The 21,565-nt window shown below is 41.2% G+C and overlaps 2 protein-coding genes across 3 annotated transcripts in view; both read left to right on the top strand.

The window, feature by feature from the left end:
• The first annotated feature begins 1,630 nt into the window (after positions 1–1,630).
• Positions 1,631–2,871, top strand: oard1 (O-acyl-ADP-ribose deacylase 1). The gene is made up of 5 exons (XM_061734743.1): positions 1,631–1,840; positions 1,969–2,134; positions 2,247–2,305; positions 2,403–2,515; positions 2,619–2,871. Exons 1-5 carry the CDS (start codon positions 1,715–1,717, stop codon positions 2,764–2,766), a joined length of 612 nt encoding a protein of 203 aa, XP_061590727.1. The 5' UTR covers positions 1,631–1,714; the 3' UTR covers positions 2,767–2,871.
• A 2,834-nt stretch (positions 2,872–5,705) lies between these two features.
• Positions 5,706–21,565, top strand: part of LOC133456830 (synaptotagmin-2-like) — an 83,287-nt gene continuing 67,427 nt past the window's right edge. Inside the window, exons 1-2 of one of the 2 annotated variants that reach the window (XM_061735452.1) lie at positions 5,706–5,865; positions 5,961–6,022. The gene's annotated coding sequence lies outside the window, so the exon portion shown is untranslated. The remainder of the gene's footprint in view (positions 5,866–5,960; positions 6,023–21,565) is intronic. The other variant, XM_061735454.1, reaches the window with a different exon arrangement.

Genomic DNA, 21,565 nt, shown 5'->3' with positions numbered 1-21,565 from the left:
CACAATGAATTGTTATGAAAAGGCAAAAGTGTGAATATCTTATAGAATCATTTGGAACAAACAATTTGTATAGACTTGTATAGAAATGTGGAATTAATCCACTGAATGTAACTGCTGGTGGTTTTAACAACGACTTTCAACTACAAGGAGTCTCTTAAAGCTCAGTGTGGAAACATCTGCTTCGGTCATCTCTGACCTAGATATAATCTTCCTGGAGATGTGAAATGTTTGGAAGAAGCAACCATCATGTCACCCCCCAGAGTTAATAGTTTATAGTCAATAAGTCTATTAGTTCTTTTATAACCATCCTGGAGGCGTGCAGTAGGCTATATGACGCATCTCTTCATTTATCTGACTTACTCAATGTCTAAATGGTCAATTTTCTTCCCCTCTATCAGAGCATACGGTCCTAGGAAGGACGCCTTTTTACCTTCTTTCCTTGCTTTTTCCACAAGTGGCCAGAGTTTTTCTCTGGCCAGTCGGTCTTCTGGAGAGAGCGCCTCGGTGAGACGCAGCTTGTTGCTCCGCAGGTACTTGCAGCCCCTGGCACTTTTCCAAACAGCATCACGCATACGGCGCAGCGCGAAGAGGATGATGAGGGACCGGTGGGACCCGTCCTTCCTCCTCGGACCAAGGCGATGCGCAATGTCGACACTCTCTTGTAGATATTCCTGAAGTCCCGGAGCCACTTTCCCGAGGATGTCAATCACCACTCTTCTCACGTCCTCGTTCACCTCCTCTCTTACTCCGTGTAGTTTCAATGCCCATCTGTAACTGTAGCGCTTGTTTTCAGCAACTCCTGCTCTCAAAAGCCGGTTCTCTCTTTTCAGTTGTTCAATGTCTGTTTCTGTCCGCTTCAAAATTTCTTTGTGGTGATTAATATCAACCACAAGCTGCTCAACTGTATGAGAGAGTTTTTCAATGTGTTGAGACGTTGTTTCCGTCGTGGATTCAATCACTGAAATCTTACGGTACGTCTCGTCATGTTTAACAGAGAGCTCCTGGATAGCTGCCAAAATGTCCACACTTGCATTGTCACCGTTGAAGTCTCGTTTCTTCCTCTTGTTAGCACTCCTCGCTTGAGTGTCGGACTGGACCGAGAGTGTGTCCATTGTATCTTCGGGGGTAATTTCTATGTCCTCCTCACTTGTCGCAGCAATTTCAGCGGACTTTTCAGAGTCATTCATTTTAGCATTCGAAGACATCTTTCTTTGACGTTAACGTCCGTTGGCGCGTTAGCAAGCTTGTGTTCAAACTTTTACCTTCACGTAGTTCCCGAAGTTATTTACTTTTTCCACAGGTTTTTAGCCCTGGCACCAAAATATTAACTTATTAAAGTCACTTTTGTATCATAAAAACGTTTAAATTACCACATGTTCTGTCTGCCTATTCACAAAGCCTCAAGTTGTTTGACGGAGAAACTGCGCACCGAACAACCTACGCCACCGCCATCTTGGCTCCATTCGTCAGGATTTCTCTTTTATCGCCACCAGTTTGACATCGATGACGCTTTTAAATGTGCGCCAGGAAACTAAGCCCCGCCCACCCCACCTAAGCCCCGCCCACACCGCCGGTAGCAGCACAGTGCTTTTGTTTGCTGCACAACCTGCTCACCTGAGTGTCGGTACAAGCCTTGTACAAGGACTACAAGGTGTCAGAGGCGTTTAACTCCACCAACAAAAGGATTTAAAGCTAGTCGTACAGTCAAAAGTGAATGCAAACGTTTCGCTTTGTGTGTTTACGACTTTTAACACCACATCAAGCCAGTCGACAACATCTCAACTCATTGTTAGTGATGTCGACCGCTGCTCAGACACCAGCCTGCACCGGTACAGTGACGGTGAGGCTTATAAATACATGAAATAAGTAATTTCTTTAAATGTTTAAACTGGCGTTGCTGCAATTATTTTCTTTCTCATAAGTTGACCTCATCTTGTTGTCTGTGTAATGCTGCCCCCTGGTGTCCAGCCGGCAGAATGCAGCTGGAAACCCCAGTATGTGAGCGGGGATTTGTTCAGCTGCCCTGCGGACGAAGCTCTGGCTCACTGCATCAGCGAGGACTGCCACATGGGCGCCGGCATAGCCCTGCTGTTCAAGAGGAAATTCAAAGGGGTACCTGAGCTGAAGGAACAAAGTCAGTCAGCCTTTGTCACCGTTTATTGATTTGTTTTCATTGTTATTGTTTTGCAGTTCTGTTTGTATCATATCTTGCTGTCATGTGGTTATATGTTTGTGTATCCAAACAGACAAGGTGCAGGGACAGTGTGCGGTATTGACAAGAAACCAACGCTTCATTTATTATCTGGTAAAGATCTAAAAGTCAAACAAAATAGGTATGACACATTAGGTCATTTTTTTGTGTTCAGCGTTGCACATGTCACCTCTTTTTTATTATGTTACAGATCACAAAGAAAAAGTACAGCCAGAAGCCCACCTATGACAGCCTGAGACAGAGCCTAGAGGACATGAGGGCTCACTGCGTTGACAATAAAGTGATGGGAATATCAATGCCTCGGTTTGTGTCATGTCCAGTCATTTTGTGACACTTTAACGAGTCTAACAATTTTACCAAGTTCTGTAATGGGAGTGGTTAAAATTATTGTTTTTCTCTCTTGCAGTATTGGCTGCGGCCTGGACCGACTGCAGTGGCCAAAAGTGTCAGAGATACTGGAAGAGGTCTTCAAAGACACGAACATCACCATCACAGTCTACAGCCTTCCGGAGAAAGCAGAGACCACAGTGATGACAGAAAATATGCGCAGATGATGAATTGAAATGTTCCTATATTGTAATGTTCACATTATGCCCTTTTCTGTATTATTATCACAATCTGCTGCCAAGATTTTTCAATGTGGGGAAATATGTTTTGGATCAAATGGAAATAAAATTATTTATTTTTAAATCAGAGTAATCTGTACATACTCAAGCATCTGCAAGTAGATTTCACAGAATTGAATTACATATGGTGTGTGTCCTAAATGTGTGAATTATCACTGAATAATGGCAAGGCATGTTTAATTTAATAGCACAATTCAAAAAGTGCTTTACAGACATTAAAACATCATCACATAGTTGAAAAAAAGCATGATTTTAAGATTTATACAAAAAGAAAAAAGTGCAATTGATGAAGACAGTTTAAAAAGTAACCAAGTTTTACAGCTCAAGCCTAAAAAGAACAGTACACATCTGGAACTTTATTCAAATGCAGTTGAAAACTTGTTTGTATTTAATGTAGATTAAAATAAACAGGGCTTCAGCTGAGGCTTTCTGGGAGTTTGTTCTAGACATGTGGAGCATAGAAGCTGAATGCAGTTTCTCCATGTCTGGTTCTGACTCGGGATTTATAAAAAAACGGACCCATATGACCTGAGGAGTCTGGAAGGTTCATACTGGGTCAGTTTTGTTTTTAACTGGAGAAAGCTGTGACACATTCAGTCATTAATCCCAATGCGTTTACCAAGAGATAATTCGGCCATGACACAAACGCAACCTCCTGTCTCGTGTGGATTTCTTCCAGCCCCTAACCAACGATTTATCTTTAAGGTGCAAAATAAAGCATCTATATGGTTTAATTTGCTTCATTATGCTATGAATAACCTGTTTTTGTAAGTTGGAGTGTTCCTTAATTCCTGAACGCATTGCTTCTACACTACTTTTGGTCACTGACAATGAATTTCCCGCATCCAGGTCTTCTGATTGTGTGTGTCAGTGCATGAGTCAGTATTTTAGGATTTTTCACCATTTCTCCTCAGTCTGTACCCCTCAGACTTCCAGTACAACTCAGACTTGTCATTCCCAGTCATACTCAGGTGACTCTTCTGTTCGGGAGAGTGACAATAATGGACAGGAGCCCGAGTTTAGAAAGCTGGTGGAGCACTTTGTGGCATGATTGAGGGAGCAGTCACCTCATCTTGAATGTGAACCCGACAAAGTATATGATTGTAGATGTTAGGAGGAACAGGAATACGCCCAGCAGTAATTCTCATACCGTGAGAGAAGGGTAGAGATGTTAGAGGACTTCAGACATCCATTTGTTGACTTGGATGATAGACGTGAGTAGAAATGCAAGAATGATGTTGCAAGAAGAGACAGAGCTGTATTCCCTGAGGAAGCTTAGGTCCTTTAGTGTTTGACAATAACAGACAATACCGCACATTATCTTTACAAGACAGAGATCAAGCGGTGGAGTGACTTCAGCCTCAGACTTCGTCAGGTTTGCTGCCATAATGGCAGGTCAAATCTATCCATCACAATGTTTCTTTTAAAACACCTCTCCGGCAAGACTATTTGTGCTTGTTCTCTATGTGTTTATCATCTTTTTTTTTCTTTTATTAGCAGAACATTGTTGTTTGAGAGATTAGAGATTATAAATTATTCTATTTCATTCCAATACATTTACGAAACACTTTAAAAAGCTGTTTTTTGTTGCTTTTTTCATGCAGAATTGCATCTAAACTAATAAAAATTGAAATGCATAGAAACTAATAAAAATTATGATTAAAAAACAACAACAAACAGCACTGAATGGTATTTTGAAGCCTGACATTTAGCCTCAAGCATCTGGTATCCATTCATAAACTCATTGATTCATCGTCCATTTACATTGTTGACTGAGCAAACACTCTCTTTGCATTTCTTTGTGCTCATCACATAACCTCTGGAGAGCTCATTGTGGCCTGTGCAGATGGCTGAGGCATTATGATCCATTATTGATCACCACGGGTATTGTACTTGAGTGCAGCTGGGACAAAGTGGACCAGTCGGAATGAAAAAAAAAAAAAGGAGTCAAGCAGGCAATCTGACCCCACAAAGTCATCCCGCTTTCTCCGTCAGGGAAAGCCTTTTAACACAGCATGAAACACAAAAGACTGAAGTCATGATTCTAATACTACTGCTGTTTTTTCAAACTGCTAGAATTAATCAATCTGAACAAAGGGGGATTCCATCTAGGCAGCATGTGCAGGTGTTTGTGATTTTCATAAACCCAAGTAGGAGCGAGGCTGTCTGAAAATGCTCCGTGGTGTTCAGCCTGCTATCCTCACATTTTCCTTTGGGTCTCATTCAATTATTCATGAGTTAAAAGCATTAACCACCGTGTGCACTGCAGCTGCAGATTCTCTCCCCGGTATATCACGGCTGCATGGAAAACTGTACTTGGGCATCACTGCAACCAACCCTCCTCCTCCTCCCCTCCCATCCCCCTTCGTGCCTGGCAGTCAGGCTCTCACTGCAGCAGAGCCACCTTAGCTGCGCTGCAGTAGGCAAAGGGAAATCTCCTTCTATCTGACCTGCTGTCACACTGCTGCAGCGAGAGGACCAACGCACCCGAACCTGCTCTCATCCCACCTCATATTCTCCCCCTGGCCCTTTGTTCCCATCTAGCTGCTGCTTGTCCCACTGCAATCCATTGATTTGCCTCCGACACTCTCCTCCATCACCACGCTCACACATTTTCTCTCCCACACACCCTTAACCCCCTCCTCCCTGTGTCCTCTATTCCTCTTTTTTTTTCTTTTGCTCAATGCTTATGAAATTGCAGAGCTCAGCATTCTTCTCCAAAAGCACTTAGGGGGGTAGGGGGGGAAATGGGATAAGTGGGGCGGGAGGGTTTCTCATGCGCCACATAACTGCCCTCCTTCCAATTAAAGAAGAGAGCCTATGTTACTGAAGAGCTGCTTAGCCAATAAGGAAGCGGCACAGGCAAAGATAGCAGGGAAAAGGCAGTGGAGCGAGTGGGCAAAAAAACTGCAGTGTGTGAGTGTGTGTAGTTTTCCTCGTTCCCCTGAGCAGATCCTTATCAGTTTGGGTACTCCAGTCTTGGGGCACAATTGAATGGGTGTAGAGTTTGCAGAGGACAGAGTGAAGGTGTGTCTACTGGGCTCTTTCAGATTTAATCAATCTGACAGTGGAAGTAAGAGAAAGTAAGAAGAGATTGATTATTTTTCTTTTTTATCTCAAAGTGTCTTGGAGTCTGCAGAGGAAGGGAAGAGCTCGGTGTCCAGAAGAGCATCCAGCACAAACGGTAAGCAGCTCTACTGTACATTTCTCTTACAATAGGCATGCTGGTCTTTTGCACTTCTTAAGTTGTTTTTGTTATCAATGTTTCACTTATCAACCCTCTTCTCGTATTTATGAGTAATGACATTTACATATTCATAGGGATTTAGTCTTCTTTTGGTACATATTTCCCTAATGTTACAGAGACTTGACAGAATAGCAGCGTGAGAGGCTGAGGCAGCGAGAAGGGGAGGGGGAAGCTTAGTGCGGGACTCCCTGATGCTCCCAGGCAAGTTTCTGTGCACACGGTTCTCTAATGCTGCAGTATCCCATTACATCCCTGTGTGGAGCTGCCTCAGCATCCATCCAACGCCAGGCTGAGCCCCTCAAATAAGCACCCAGAATAAAAAAATAACTGCTTGCCTTGTCTTTATCAAAACCAAGCTTGGCATGAGTTAAGTTTTTTAATTTTTAATTTCAAATTCCGTGCACTCTTACAAGAGCTATGTGACTGCTGGAGCCCATTTTTAGTTGGAACACGCATGCTTTCATTGTGTATCCTGGGTGTCGGTGGGGTTGCTTAGATAACAGGCTGAATTGGCTCCGATCGTGTTGGAGCCTGGTGATTAGTTTTTGTTTGGCTTATCCGGTGCCCTGGGACTTCCTTCAGACTGGGCTTGAAGCAAAAAGAGGGCATTTGATTGGTTGTTCCAGATGTATTGACTTAGGGGTCTCGAAAAAGAAAGAAAAAAAGAAAGGGATAAGAAAACTATATCAGTATGAATTTGTCAGATATTTGAATATTGGGCATATTGGTTATCTGTACAATGAAATCAAACAAGGTACTGTGAGTAAAGTTAATGTACATGTTTGTACATTAACATTGTTTATATTTGACATTATCGATTCACTACTTGCTTTCATAAACATCTTTTACATGTCATCTTTTAAACAACACTTTTTTTTCTTTCCTTTTTTTATTGTAAGTCTGACCTTCATCATTTGCACATGAAGGTTTGATGCTATCCAGCAGTGGGCACTGTGTGTTTCCTCTTTTGGACATGTCTGTGCACACTGGCCTGCTGCAGAAAGGGAGGAAATAATGGATGGGCTGGTTGGGCTTGTGTGTGTGTTTTTTGTGAGCATGCGGAAAACATTTGACAGGCTGAAGAGTACAGTATGTACCGCTTTAATATTACTTACTAGTAAGATTACAGTCCTTCCCCTTCTGATAGTAGATATAAACATAGGACATACATTAACTTGGCCAGAATTCCTGATCCCAGGAGCTGGTTTTTAATTAGGCTTCAGTTATTTAAGACTTTTATTCATGTGTAGACTTTCAGAGGAGATTGGAAACAAAACCCACCCATTTCAGCACCATGGACAGAGCACATGGCAGCGATTCTTTCTAATTGGCTCCTTCTCTTTGAAGAAAACCACGACCACTACAGAACCATACTTGATGTTGCAGCTGGATGTGCACATCCTTTCATTTGCTTTTTCTCTTTAATACTGGCAGAAAACCTTTTTCAGGAATGCACTTTAGCACAAAAAGAGAGTCGCTCTCTGTTCAGTTTTAAAGCCTCTGCGCTGTCTTTGTCTTGTCTGTACGCTCCATGTGCGAGTGTCTCCATTGTGGTTTTGTGTAACCTTTTTTATGACTGCAAAGCTCAGAAGGATGCATTAAACTACTTAACTAATACAGAACAGAAGCAAGATGATTGAATTTTTACATCTGGATAGTTTACAGATGTATTTATGTGATAACAAAAGCATTCAAATAGCCAGCTAAATGGTAAGTAGTCTATTATATTTCCTGCAAATTAATTGATAAAAAAAGTGTATTAAAAATTGTAGATGTGCCAAAAGACTGCAGTTTTGAATACATCTGTGAAGAACATGTAAAACATGAAATGTGTGGAGCTCATACAGCTCTGACACCAGCTGTGACACAAAGCTTGGTCTCATGTCATGGCTGAGAGCGAGCACAGAAGTGTCTCCGCAGGAGGCTGCTGGGAAACTGAGAAACTCATTCGGATAGTGATGAACACAAACCTCAGATCTTTAATAGGATACGGAAATGAGACCCCTCACTGTTCCAAGAATTAGCCAGAACTCTTCTTTGAAATAAACATAGTGAGATGTGGATAACATTTAAAGTTTTCTCATTTATCAGAATAACTACTTTAAACCAGCAGACATTTTTACTATTTATATGTACCAAGGTTTATTGATTCTGCTTGAATAGCATAGTATGGATGTGTTCATTTACTTCAATAAATATGAGAGGGGACATTGCTTGGCGTATCACTTATTTTTGAAAACTAGTGTGTTATATTATTATCTTAAGTAGTAGTAGTAGTTAAGTAGTGGAGTTTTTCAATGACGAGAGAAGTTTCTGGGCTCGTCATTGCTCATCCTTTGAGCACGACTCCCCCTGTCTCAACATGTGGAGAAGGGGCGTTTAGTCTGCCCCTGTAAATGAGGATATGGGCAACATAGCAGAGCAACAACGGCTGTCACTGCACTTAGCAGCTACTCTAAAGGTCTTCCTATCAGGATGGGGAGAGAAAACAATAAAACTTGTCAAACTTTGCTGTTTAGGTTGGTCAGACTAGACGGCCGACACTGCAGATGTTTAAAGTGGGCTGACTCTCTTAGGTTTGTGTCAATGACACCTTATTGATTAAAGTGGGTGGTCATGAAGAATAGAGTGTGTTGTTTTACTCACTCTTTGGACCAATGCAACTTTCAAAGTTTCTTTAAAGAGTTTAAAGAGATTTGGAATTACTACCACTTGTACTATCACACAGACACACACAAACAGATACGCGGATGTACACCAAAGCAGCAGTTATCTTGGAGATGCTTGGCTACAAGGTAAACACCACAAACCATAGAGAGGACATTTTCCCATGGAGAGAAGGGTGGATGACAAGATCAAAACTACTTGGAGAAAAGTAAGCCAGCCATAAAAGCAACGGGAAGGTGCAATAGAACAAACACTAGCAGAGACACTGGAGACAGCCAAACAAAGACTCACAGGTCTGACTACCCATCTGGGTCGGTACACAAAAGAGGTCAAAGCCAAGAGAACAAACAAAAAAATGTACTCTCAGTGGTAGAGTAATCAGATGAGAATAGATCCACCCAGGGCTGACATGGAACAATACCTTCAAAACGTATGGAAGGAAGTGGTAATATTTGAGACAAGTGCTTCTTGGCTAGTAGATCTGAAAGTTTACCACAGCAATCCCCCAGAACAAGAACCAGCGGCCATCACAATGATAGGAATCAAAAAGAGTCTCAATTATGAAGACCTGGGCAGCACATGGTCCAAACATGATACATTTCTACTTGGTATAAAACATACCTCACCCCAATAATGCTTTACAGCACAGACAAGCTAATGGAAGGGACCTGCCCACCAGTGGTCTGTTCATTACAGAACAGATTGTCCTGATCATGAAAATCCCCAGAGGGGTTCCATCCACCCACCAGCCAATAACATGCCTCTGCACAACATGGAAGCTCCTGTCAGGCATTATAGTGGCCAAGGTTAGCAGGCACATGGCTCAGTACATGAGAGGAGCACAGTATGGAATTGGAAGTGACACCATAGCAACCAAACACCATCTTCTTATCAAAAAACTGTAAGATCAGGTGACCATATCTGTGCACTGCCTGAATTGAATACATTGAAACCAAATATTGGAATTCTTTAGCATCAACGGGATATGAAAAAACCTACTTATGAAATCAAGGGACTGTGAAAAACCACTCTTGTTGCCAATTCAAAGCTGTGGTATAAATTCCCATCCAGTGCTGCATATATATCACTATTGCTTTTTATAGGCTTTAACATTCTCAGCCAGATTCAAAGTTTCAAGTTTCAAAGTTTATTTAGACGGGACAATGCATATTAATGAACACTACATTAAGCAGTATGAATACACCGGGTTTAGCAGTAATGCTAGTTTCCACCCGCAGTCCCCACAAACAACCAGACACACTCACACTCACACCTACGGGCAATTTAGAATGATCAATTTACCTAGCATGCATGTTTTTGGACTGTGGGAGGAAACCGGAGTACCCGGAGGAAACCCACGCAGATCACCATACAGAGTGATTACATGACTAAACAAGACATTGTCATATTCATTCACCTGGGCAGAGCATGCAACAACAATATTTAAATATCATTTGTACTAGATAAATGCACTATAATTGTATAAAAGTAAGACAAGAGTATGTCAAATGAAGGGGCTAAACTACCAGAATAAAAGAACGCAGATGTTCAGAACAGTTAGAAATGTCTTGGGGTCACACAAACATACAGCATCTGTGAATAGGCTGCAAGGATGTCAGCCACAACCAAATATGTACAAAGATTAGGACAGAATCTAAAGAATGAGAAGAATAACATCTGAACAATCAACACACCCAATCAAACATCTGCTCCACTGCAATAAAACCCTGGCTGTAGAAGGAGAGACCACGGATGTCTAGACAACAAGGCTCCCCACACTGCATTGAACGTTTCACCCCAAGTCCACTCTGAGATTGTATATAAGTGGAAGGAAAGAGGTTGGGGACTAGTGAGCATTATATCCACTTTCTCCAACAAAAGAGAATGAAGATCCAGAAATACATCAGAAATGTAGTCCAACTTGATTAACTGCTGAGTGAATGTTTAAAACTGCAGAAATCCAATGGAGAAATGGACAAAGAGGAGAACCCATCTTGGAAGAACGAGACACTTTCCAGTATGTGGCACCAGCAGATTGAAGCAGCCGCTGATAGTTAGAAGTCCGACCTGAGGGTAAAAGCTGAGCACTGAGGCACTAATCGTAGCGTCACAAGAACAGGCCCTGAGTGCAAGGGGAATAGAGGCCAGAGTCTGCCACACCACACGAGAGCCCAGCTGTGCAACGATGACAGTCCAGCACATGACAGCAGGGCAAGAATAAATCATGACCAAGTAGCTGGAACAGTGTCCACGAGCATCTTTTATGAGTCAAAGTCAAATAAGTCAAAATAGGAAATGCTGCTTAAGGTTGTAGTTCATGAAAGATTGTGGATTTTTTATATGCATATATAATCATCATTATCCAGATGTGAGGTGTAAAATACAGAAGGTAATCAAATACAGTTCTAAGATAATGATATTGAAATAGAGGCAAAGAAGAGGTAAATATGTGATGTTTAATGACTTTGATTTTGTCAGCAGTAAGAACATTTTTTAAGTTTTAAAATGCTTTGATCTGCATTCAAAGCAAGTTGAATGAGAAGCTTTTAAAATAGGCTACAATTTGAAAGTGATGTGTAAAAGGTCAAATGTTGAAGTTGGGCTTAGGGAAAGGGTCGGGTGTCTAGGAAATGCATTCTGTCAGTTTTGGGTTCTCACTTACATAATATGTGGTTGTATGTCCTCTGCATAACCCTCAGGATGAGAGAACTCTCCAGCAAAACATTATACTACGCATTTATGTAAGTGGCTAAGTAAATTAGTTTTTCACCAGTTAATGGGTGGGTCATTATTTGTTTGCATGATTAACTGGGCTGAGTATTTCCTGTTTTAAGCTAATCTGCCATGGATGCCTATAACTCTGACAAAAAATGAAGGCAAACTATTTTGATTTGCTGGCCTTTTCGTCTCTGAGGCTGCAGCTGAAAGGTGTTGTTCCTTCTATATACACAGTTTATGTGATTGCTGGTGGATATCTGTTAAATTGATACGACTTTTCTTGCTATATGAGTTCAGTGTAAGATAGTACAATATAGATATAGATTTAGTGCATGATAGAGCGACTTTAAGGAGGCTGCTCTGCTGGCCTGGTGGTAGTGTCACCTCGCAGTGGGATAGTTCCTGGTTCATCTCCTGGCAGGGATCTGCGTGAGGTTTGCATGTCCTCCTGCTGCTTATAGAGTTGCATCTGGTGTAAAACCTTTAACACATATGCAGTCTGTAATATCAGTCCTCTTTCTGGCACAACATCCTGTCATATCACATGATAACTTAAAGTGTAATATAAAATAAATGAAATATCAGAAAACCACAAACCCATTTGATGCAATCTCAGTTATTAGGTTTACTGGGTCTTTTAGAAGCTGGAGATTTCCTATTTCTCCAGTGTCTCATGATAATCGACGTAGTGTGCATTTTAATGTGCATGTCTGAGTGCATGTGAAAGGCAGAGGGCAGGGGGGACCTAAAGGAAGAATGTAAAAGACAACATGGGAGACACAGATTACAATCGACCTCAGGAGTGGGGAGAAAAACAGGCATGAAAAAGACAAAAGCATGGAGAGCAAAGTACAGAAAGGAGGCAAGACGAATGATTTAAGCATGGTCTCGAGAGGGTTACAGAGATGGAGTAAGAGATTGAGAGACTGTCACAGGCAGAGCAGGAATGGAGGCGAGTGGGTGTGCACAGCAGAGCAGCGAGCACTGCAGTACATTGCAGTGCCCAGCCCCCGCTGTGTTCTCTGCTTACCATCCGGTTCCATGCACTGTAAAGACCCCTGCAGCAGCAGAGCCGTGCAGCACAAAGAGCTGCCTGCTGAGGAACAGTCACCTTACAAAGACTCTGTGACCCTTCATTGCACGATCTGGACTACAGATTCTGAAGGAGGAGTGAAGAACATTAACAGGCGTCCTGTTCCTGCCAGCACAATGTTACGTAGAGCAAGGGAGTAGTCAATTGATGCCCCCCTCCCTCCCTCGAGTTATGTAACTGTGTAACACATTCACTCTCCCTGATACCAGCGGCACGATCCCACCTTAACTAGCCATGTTTTACCTATTAACAACATCTGTTTCTCTGTTATGCATCTGCTCCAGAGGTAACATCTTTGCAAACACAGAGGGACGTTCCATTGAATCATTGAATCTACTGAAACGCCAACAATAGAGAGGCAAATATGATGAAGCCCAGTGTGACAGTAAAAAAAAAAGAGATGTTTATCTACCTCAAAGTGAGGCAGCACACAGTTTGCATGAATGACTCACACTGTGTAGCTTCACTTAAGTTCCGTTGGATTAATTATACAGCTTTTGGCCAGACGACCAATGCTCAGTCTGTCACGCACAAGAACATGCACGTGAACACGTAAACACAAGATGAGAAATGAATCTTCATCACGTGAACAGCTGAAGGAAACGAAGGCGAAGCTCGTTTCTGCTTGGATAAACAGTTGCTACGCTTCCGCCCACTGCTCGCCTGGGGGGGGGTGGCTGGCTGCAGCGTGAGAGCTTCCCCCTGTTGTATATTCTCTGGTTTCCCTGCACTTTGCTGATGTGGCTGATTCAGGCAGCGTGGTGCGTACTCTCCCCGCTTCCTGTGACACGGTCTGATCGTGTCTGTCGCTGTGCTGTGGAGGAGCTGAATCAATGACACCTTGCCAGACAGGTGTTAGGGGATGTTAAGTGTGCTAGTGTTGCCTCATCAGACCATGCTCACGGTTGACATGCTCCGAAACCAGCACCAGGCTTTGGAACTGATACAGAAATAAATAATTCTGCCGCTTGTGAGTCACACTGCAACTAAAAATAGAAATTAAACTCATGATTATTTAAAATGTGCTCTTTTACATCGAGTGCATCTGATGCTCTCTAGGCTATGTTTACTGTGGGGCTGGATTGTCATATTTTTATGTAGAGCACTCACTAGAAATTAGAGCGATGTAAAATTGGAGATTTTCTCCAGTTTAGTCCTTGCAAGAGCATTCTGTGTAGATGGAAATGCTTGTAATATTATGGAAAGACAAGTAACACTGGTCTGTTGTCTGTGACAGAGAGTGTGGGAGAGAGCAGCAGAGTATTGGGGTGTGGGTGAGCTGCAGTAGGGATTCAGAGTGCTGCATTGAGCTGCATAATTAATGTTAAGAGGGTGGAGCGAAGGGCGGAGATAACTCTGAAGAACAGGCTGCTGCAATATCGCCAGGACGGAGATAGGTCTCTTTTTAAAATATGGAAGCGCTCCCTAGGAGGCGGACAGAGACCACAATGGAAGTTGTATTCTGATGTAAAAGGAAAAAAAAGAAAAGAAGAAGCACAATGATTTGCTCAGTCCAGCTCTATACCCCCGTCCCATCTGCTCGCTCTCCCCCCAAAGCCAGTCATTCTCCACTGAGCTGCCTACCACAGCGCCAAATGTCTCATTGCTGGCTGCACGGCTCTGTTCATCATCCAATTTGTATCAAAACACCTTCATATACGACACATCTGGTGTAAATCTCATCTGGTTTGTCTGAATAGGATCACGAGGCACGAGGGGGAGTTGCTTTAATCTACATGATGCAGGTTATTTTTAGTCTCCTTCTTTACTGATTCTAAGAGGCCTCCTTTTCTTACGTGCTGAGATTGTAGTGACTGCTTATGCAAGGATGTGCATTTATACAGTCAACTGCTCAACTGTTTTAGTCCACGCACAAAACAGTCTACATATACAGTCATGTAAAAAAGAAAACAGACTTTTATCATAAGGTTTAACACTTAAAACAACAATATCAGAATTAAGTCAATACTACTTCAGATGAACAAGCTCAGCTTGCTTTTATTGAGTTGGCCATGAATGCTTGTAGCAAAAACCCTCATCGTTATACGAGGTTGGGAGCTTAAATGAGCTGTGCAAAAATGACTTCCAGCAAACCTAAGTGACTTGAAGTAACATTATAAAGAACAACCAAGGGGAAAAAACTCAACAAAATAAACAATGCCGCATGGAAAAGACATTTCAATTTACTACTGCTAAAGGTGGTTCAACAAGCTAGTGAAGCACTTCTAAGTTTTTCACATACCGTTTCTGCATTTTACTCATTCCTTACTCAATTAAAGTTGTATTTTACTGATGCATTAACCAGATACAGGAACAGATTCTTTGTTATGTCTTGTTATGTGCTTATTTTTTCACGTGACTGTATTTTAATACTCGGAAGTCACTTGTGTTGCACAAAAATACAGAGGGGCTCTTTACTGCGCACTCTTGGGTGTGACTAAACATTTATGGAGGTATATATTGAAGGCACTCAGGCATTCATGTGTATAAGAATGCTCCTCTGTGGTGCCGTCAGACCTCACTAACCTGTTTAGCCCCTCAGTCTCCAGGGCAATATTTCTTCGTCATTGACCACATCCTTATCTCAGTGCTCCGCTTGCACCTCTGTCACCAGGACTCATCGTCACTGTAGCTGTTCGGAGTTCTGCTCTGCCGCAACACTCCCAGCCTCCGCGTCCTCACCGCGTTACACTAAATCCTTACAGGTTTGAGAAATAAAACCAAAGTACTGTCAGTGTCTGAAAACAGTACATGTTTTTCTTTCTTTTTTTAGGCGTCCTTACACCGAGCTATACTGCAGAGAGCTGTCCTTGTCAAGAGTTTTGAGGGATTGCAGAGAAAAGCGTCTGAAATGCACCCCGTGTGGGTTTCCAGGCTTCTATATACACAGTTTATAAGCTGATACCACAGACACGGTGGGGAATGTTAAATATTACTTGACCCAGGCAGCAACAGTGAAATTAGAACTCCAACCTTATCAGGGTCATGTAGAGACAGACACTTTGTACTTTGATGTCAGAACCACCGGGAAAGAATCTTTCAGACCACAGTGCAATGGACTTTATTATAATCTGACGACAGTTGTCCTCAAAATATTCCTTCAGGGTCCAAAGCAATTTAGCGCTTTGTTTGTATTGGTCCCAATTATTCTTCTTTTTCCATCTGGGTGCCTTATCTGGTTTTTTTATAAAACAGGAATACAAACGGTTGAGAAAGATCTTTTGGAGAGTCCTGAAATCTTGAAAAAAAAGAAGAAAAGAAAAAGAAAATGTGTTTTTCATCACAGCATTCCCACTGGCTTTGGCAATGGGTGGCAATGCTGCATTGAAATTTGTCACTGTTGCCAAGAGAGAATGTGTCCAGATGATATTCAGAATCCTTCGAGCAATAAAAATATCATCTGAAAAACCAAGAAAACCAGAGGTCTCTACATTTAGAAAATACCAAGCTTTCTTTTTTTGTTGAACAAGTCACGCTCTGATATCAGTGGAAAGTGCAGGTTGCACGGATAAGAAATGTGAAAATCCCTGTAACCTGTAAACATGTACACTTCTATGATCTGTGACTTTTTTCTTGTTTACGGATCAGGTATACATGCACTCATGCTTTTCATTCAGAGGAGCACTTTGCAGCAGGAAGGTGACGGAAAAAGAGAATATTTTTGCTGTGAGAGTAGGTGTTCAAAGTGAGGGCTGCTTCTTTTCTCTCCGCAGATTTTGAGGCCATTGTGCAGGGGAAAGATACAGCAAACAGAATCACAAATTATCTGTGGAGGCAGGACAAAGAAAAATGGAATGAAAGCCAAAAGGATAAATAGTTTTGTTTTACATACCCTCCCTGGTTAAAGTCACAAACTGGACGTAACTAAGCAGAAACATGAGCCTCCCATTGGAAAAGTACAGCAGTGATGTGTGTTTTAGCTGGAAACGAGATGTACTGTAATATGAAAATGATGCAAGGATAGTAGAGAACCACCATTCAGGAGGAAATCTCACATAACTGAATGAGTAATGAATCGTTGATTGTTCAGGGGTTTGCTGGAAACTAATCAAATTAAATCAACAGAAGAACTCAAGATAATGTTTAACAATGAGAGTAACATCATTTCCATGCAGCCAAAATGCAATGATAAATCTAAATATTAAAAAGCTTAAAAAAGGCTTCACTTTGACCTGCTAATCGAAAACAGTCCTGAGGTCATGTGGTTTGATTAGTTCACATTTACTCTTATTCTTTTAGAGGTTTAAGAGTGGCGGATGAAATGATTCTCCCATCATGCTCAGTGCCTGCTGTGGAAACATGTGGGGACAGAGTTAAGGTCTGTGGTTATTTAAGGGTCAGCAGTGTTATATATCCAAAAATGTTATTTCAGCTAACCTCCTGAATGTAGTGAATGCCCAGGTTTTTCAATTTTTTTAAAACCCCTGATGACACAGATCTATTCCAAAAGGACAATTTCAGACTGTGAAAAAATGGTCCAGGGAGGGTAAGACAGCATTTCCATGCATGGACTGCTCACCAGACAGTCCTCCGTCCCACTGGGAAACTTTGAGATGTGCTCGAGAAGACTGCACACAATGGCAGGACTCATAGTGAAATATAAATGCAACTCTGGAATGAAATAAGTGCTGCTACAGGTGTGAAAGGTGGGCCGGAACATTTGAGACTATTATTTTTTCTTTTTGGCTAGGTAGTGTCATTTGAACAAGTTCAAATTTGGCATTGCATTGCGGTAAGAGACATGGACATGATAAATAAGAATGCATTTTGCTTCTTGTAGAGCATACCTTACTCTTTGAATCTTTGGGATTTAGTCTCAGTTGATCTTCAATGTGTCAAAATCAGAAACTAACTGGAATTACCGTATTTTCCGCACTATAAGGCACACCTAAAAGCCTTTAATTTTCTCAAAAACCGGCAGTGCGCCTTATATATGATCATTATGGTAATTTCTGTTACTGTAGTCAGGGGGATTGTGGGTAATGTAGTTGGTGTCGCCGAAGTAATAGCGCTAAAATCGTCAGGAATCGTCACAGACGTTCCAGACAACAGCAGCGATGCTGACTCGCATAATGGCGACTTTGACGAGACGGAGCAATGCTGGTTTTTATTTTGTTAATAAAGCTTGACATATGGTACCTTTCTTCTTTCTTTCTTCTTTTTTTTTTTGCATTTGCTGTAGGATTTTGTAGCATTTCCTGTAGCGCAGCTCCATCAGGTAGATACGTAACTCAACCCCAGCCACTATAGTACGGTATTTTACCATATATTTAGTGTGCCTTATAATGTGGTGCGCCTTATATATGGAACCATTTTTTAAATACGTCATTCATTGAAGGTGCGCCTTATAATGCGGAAAATACGGGTACATGGAAAACGTTGCCTGCTTCGAAGACATGGACCTCCTTTGTGGCACTATAATTTGAATCTGTGATTTCCCATATCAGTTCAGGTTGTGTGATTGTGTGAGTGGCGGGTCATTTATGGAGCTTGGTGAAGTTTGAAGGTGGTCCAATGAGTGTTGAACTGCAGTTTAAGCCCACTCTTTGCCCAGGTCACGGTGCTGTTGCCGTTCTCCAGAGCGAGATCATCGGCGCTCATTTGTATGCAGCTAACGCGCTTCGAGTCAGACAGCATTTCACAGAGGTGTCAGAGTCAAACAAAAAGTAATTGGTGTATAATCTAACATCTCTTCAGTGAAGTATGAAGTCTGAGAGTGATTTTGCTTCCTGCCTGTGTGACTCAGCCAAGTTGTAGAAATCTTGCAGATTTGATCTCCCCAATGACATTATTGACTTGACCACAAATTGGTTGGTGCCTCCACAATTGTGATGGAGGGTGACAAAACGTATTGCCTCTCCTGATAAGGCTGGTCATAATTGGGCTTCGCAAGAAGCACACAAAATTCATTGTACAATATTGATCAAAATAATTACCTCCATCCTTTTTCACAACTGTATAAACCCTCTCACAGCATCATTATCGCCATCTCTCATCTAGAGAGTTTTCCTTCATTGTTACTGAAAATCAAATTCCTCAGTGTACAAAGATCTACATTGCAGAAATGTCTTCGCCACTGTGGGTCTTTTTGTGGCCTAGCATAGCTGTGTTAATCGCCAAAAGCGTGCATGAGAGTGGATATATAATGTCTGACAGCTCAGGAGGAAAAATAGGTAAACAAAAAGGAAACATCAAGAGGCCACCGTGGTGGCCTTGTATCCTGCTGTGCGCCCCAGGGTGCTGTGCTCTAATTCAAAACTTGAGTGAGTTATGACTGTTCCAGCATCTCGTTTTTCCTCTGCATTTTTAAAAAAAATCAGTCAACAACAAAATGACTTGCATGTTTCTGTTTCCTCATCCACTGAGTTGATAAAAATAGCTGTTTCTCTCTTTGCTTCTGTTCCTCAGTAAGTTAAAAGCAGCGGTTTGTCATGCTTGATTTTTAGCAACTACACACTAGACACAAAACATACACGGCACCAGCAGCTTGAATAAACTTGAAATCCAGTTTTGTTTCATCTTTTACTTACTTTTTTATATACAGTTTTTCTCTTTGTATAATTCTGAAATCAAGCTCTCGATGTGAGAAACATTTGTTACAGTTAGCCTGTTAAAGGAGCTTGAGCCCGGATTGTGTCAAGATTTATGAAAAAAATCCGTATACATTTTAAGTTTTCTAGTAATAATGTCAGATGAAGCGTTCCAAACCAAAAAGAATGAGTCCTCTAGTGTATCTCTCCTTTGCCTTGAACAGGCTGTGTGCTGCAAAATGTGCTGCAATTCGGTCCCGAATTTCCCGCGCTGGGCTGCGGATGTGACGTCACATGATGCTGCATGTGCGTTCTCCCCGTTCTCCCGTGCCGGTGTCGGTGCTTTTTTTTCCCACCTGCTTTTTTTTACCGGCTCCCCGTACGTGATGACGTTTCGTCTTGTGATTGGCTTTTGACCGTACGTGATGACGTTTTTGATGACGTTCCGTCTTGTGAAAACTGATGATTAATAAATGTAATAAAGCAAATCGATAATTTAAAATGTCTATTAAGATCAAAATATTTAACTGCTTACTGCTATGCAGCAAGCAAAAGATTGTTTACCCTATACTGTATATAGTAGGCTATTATTGTTCTCAGCTCACTGATGAATCTCCAATTGTCTAATGAAAATAGTCCCTAATAAATATTTTAACTCTAATATTTTTTTTAGCCTATGTCAGTAAGATCACTGATAATTCTGATAATTCCTTGTATATGTTTCTTCTCCCTTTTACCTCCACTATGATCTGCTGCTTCTGACTAAAATACCATCACAGGGAAAAAATATACACTTCCGGGGAAAATATTGCAGCCGATACAATCTGGTACCCACACCGGCTTCACTGTTGGCTGCAGTACCCCCAACGGCCGTCGTGGAGAAGGGTGGCGCTAGAGAGTCTCATTTCTTAAAAGGAGCCTCATGCTCCTTTAAATGTGTTTCAATCCAAGGCTTCCTTTAAAAAAGAAAAAAATATATCTATCTATCTATCTATCTATCTATCTATCTATCTATCTATCTATCTATCTATCTATCTATCTATCTATCTATCTATCTATCTATCTATCTATCTATCTATCTATCTATCTATCTATCTATCTATCTATCTATCTATCTATCTATCTATCTATCTATTTATCTATCTATCTATCTATCTATCTATCTATCTATCTATCTATCTATCTATCTATCTATCTATCTATCTATCTATCTATCTATCTATCTATCTATCTATCTATCTAAAATGTTGATGGGTAATACCAGCATTCCTACAGATACTATAACTGCAATCAGTTGGAGTGACAAAGTAGAAAAAATATAATAAAAGCTTAAAGTGCAAAGTTGGACTTGCTGGCATCATTTACTGTATTCTAGCACATTACAGTTGTAGGGGAGACTCTAACCCTGTAACTATCAACCACTTGTCTTTATCTGCACCGAGCTGTTATTTGCGAAATGAAATGAAATCCCTTGGAAAACAATAAACTGTGGAAATCTGTTTGCTGGAAGTAGAAACGGCACAACTTCTCAGCTTGGTTGTATCTCAGCTGACATGCTTGCTGTCTAACCCGGTGTTTGGCTGGGTCTCCCTGGTGCCTGTCAGCAAGGAATGAACCTCCAGTGACGAGCCGCTCTCAATCTGAAGGCACAGTGAAACTGTGAATTACAGAGTAATTCATACAAATACCAAGACTGACATTTTCTCCTTATCTAGTTCCCGACACGTGGCTGAAAAGTCTGGAAATCTCTGTACAACGTTCCATTCATTTTTGCAGCCTCACCATTTTCATATTGCAAATGGAAGAAAGCAATCTAAATTGGAAAGTCAAGCTGGAACAGAAGTTAAACTCTGCATTATGAATTTGTGCACATTTGAAACAATTTACACCAGCTAAGCTGTCAGTCCTTGTGGGATTTTTGAGACAAAATGTTGGAGCATTTCATAAATGCAAAACAGAGCCTTTTATAAAGTATAAACCTACAATAATTAAAAATTCACACCTCATTTCAGCACTCCTAAACACTCACAGATAAGAGCGGCATGAAGAGCTAAGGGTATGCACTGTTTGAAACCATCTCTCTTTAAATCCTTTGCACATATCAGACATTAATATCTATATTGGAAGACATTACACCTGGCCAGCTATGCTTTTTTATAATGATGCATAGTTATATGTAGGTAAGCTGATAACTAAGTGCGGGGAGGAAGGCAGTAGTTGTATAAAAAGTTGAGATTTGGACAATATAATGCTGTCAGACCTGACACACATTTGAAACAAGTTCATAATAAGACAGTTTTCCAAGTATTCACCCTCCACTCAAATAGTCTTCATCATATGACACAATAGATGTAAATATAAATGTGTTTCATTTTTGGGAGTCAAATTAACTTAGTGATGAAGTGAAACTGTGTAAATCTCTGTTGAATTTTAAAAAAATATTGAAAAGTAAAATAATTAAGGATTACAATG

Source organism: Cololabis saira, chromosome 12 (assembly GCF_033807715.1).
Source record: "Cololabis saira isolate AMF1-May2022 chromosome 12, fColSai1.1, whole genome shotgun sequence".
Classification (NCBI taxonomy): Eukaryota; Metazoa; Chordata; class Actinopteri; order Beloniformes; family Belonidae; genus Cololabis; species Cololabis saira.
This window is presented reverse-complemented; position numbering and strand designations above follow the sequence as displayed.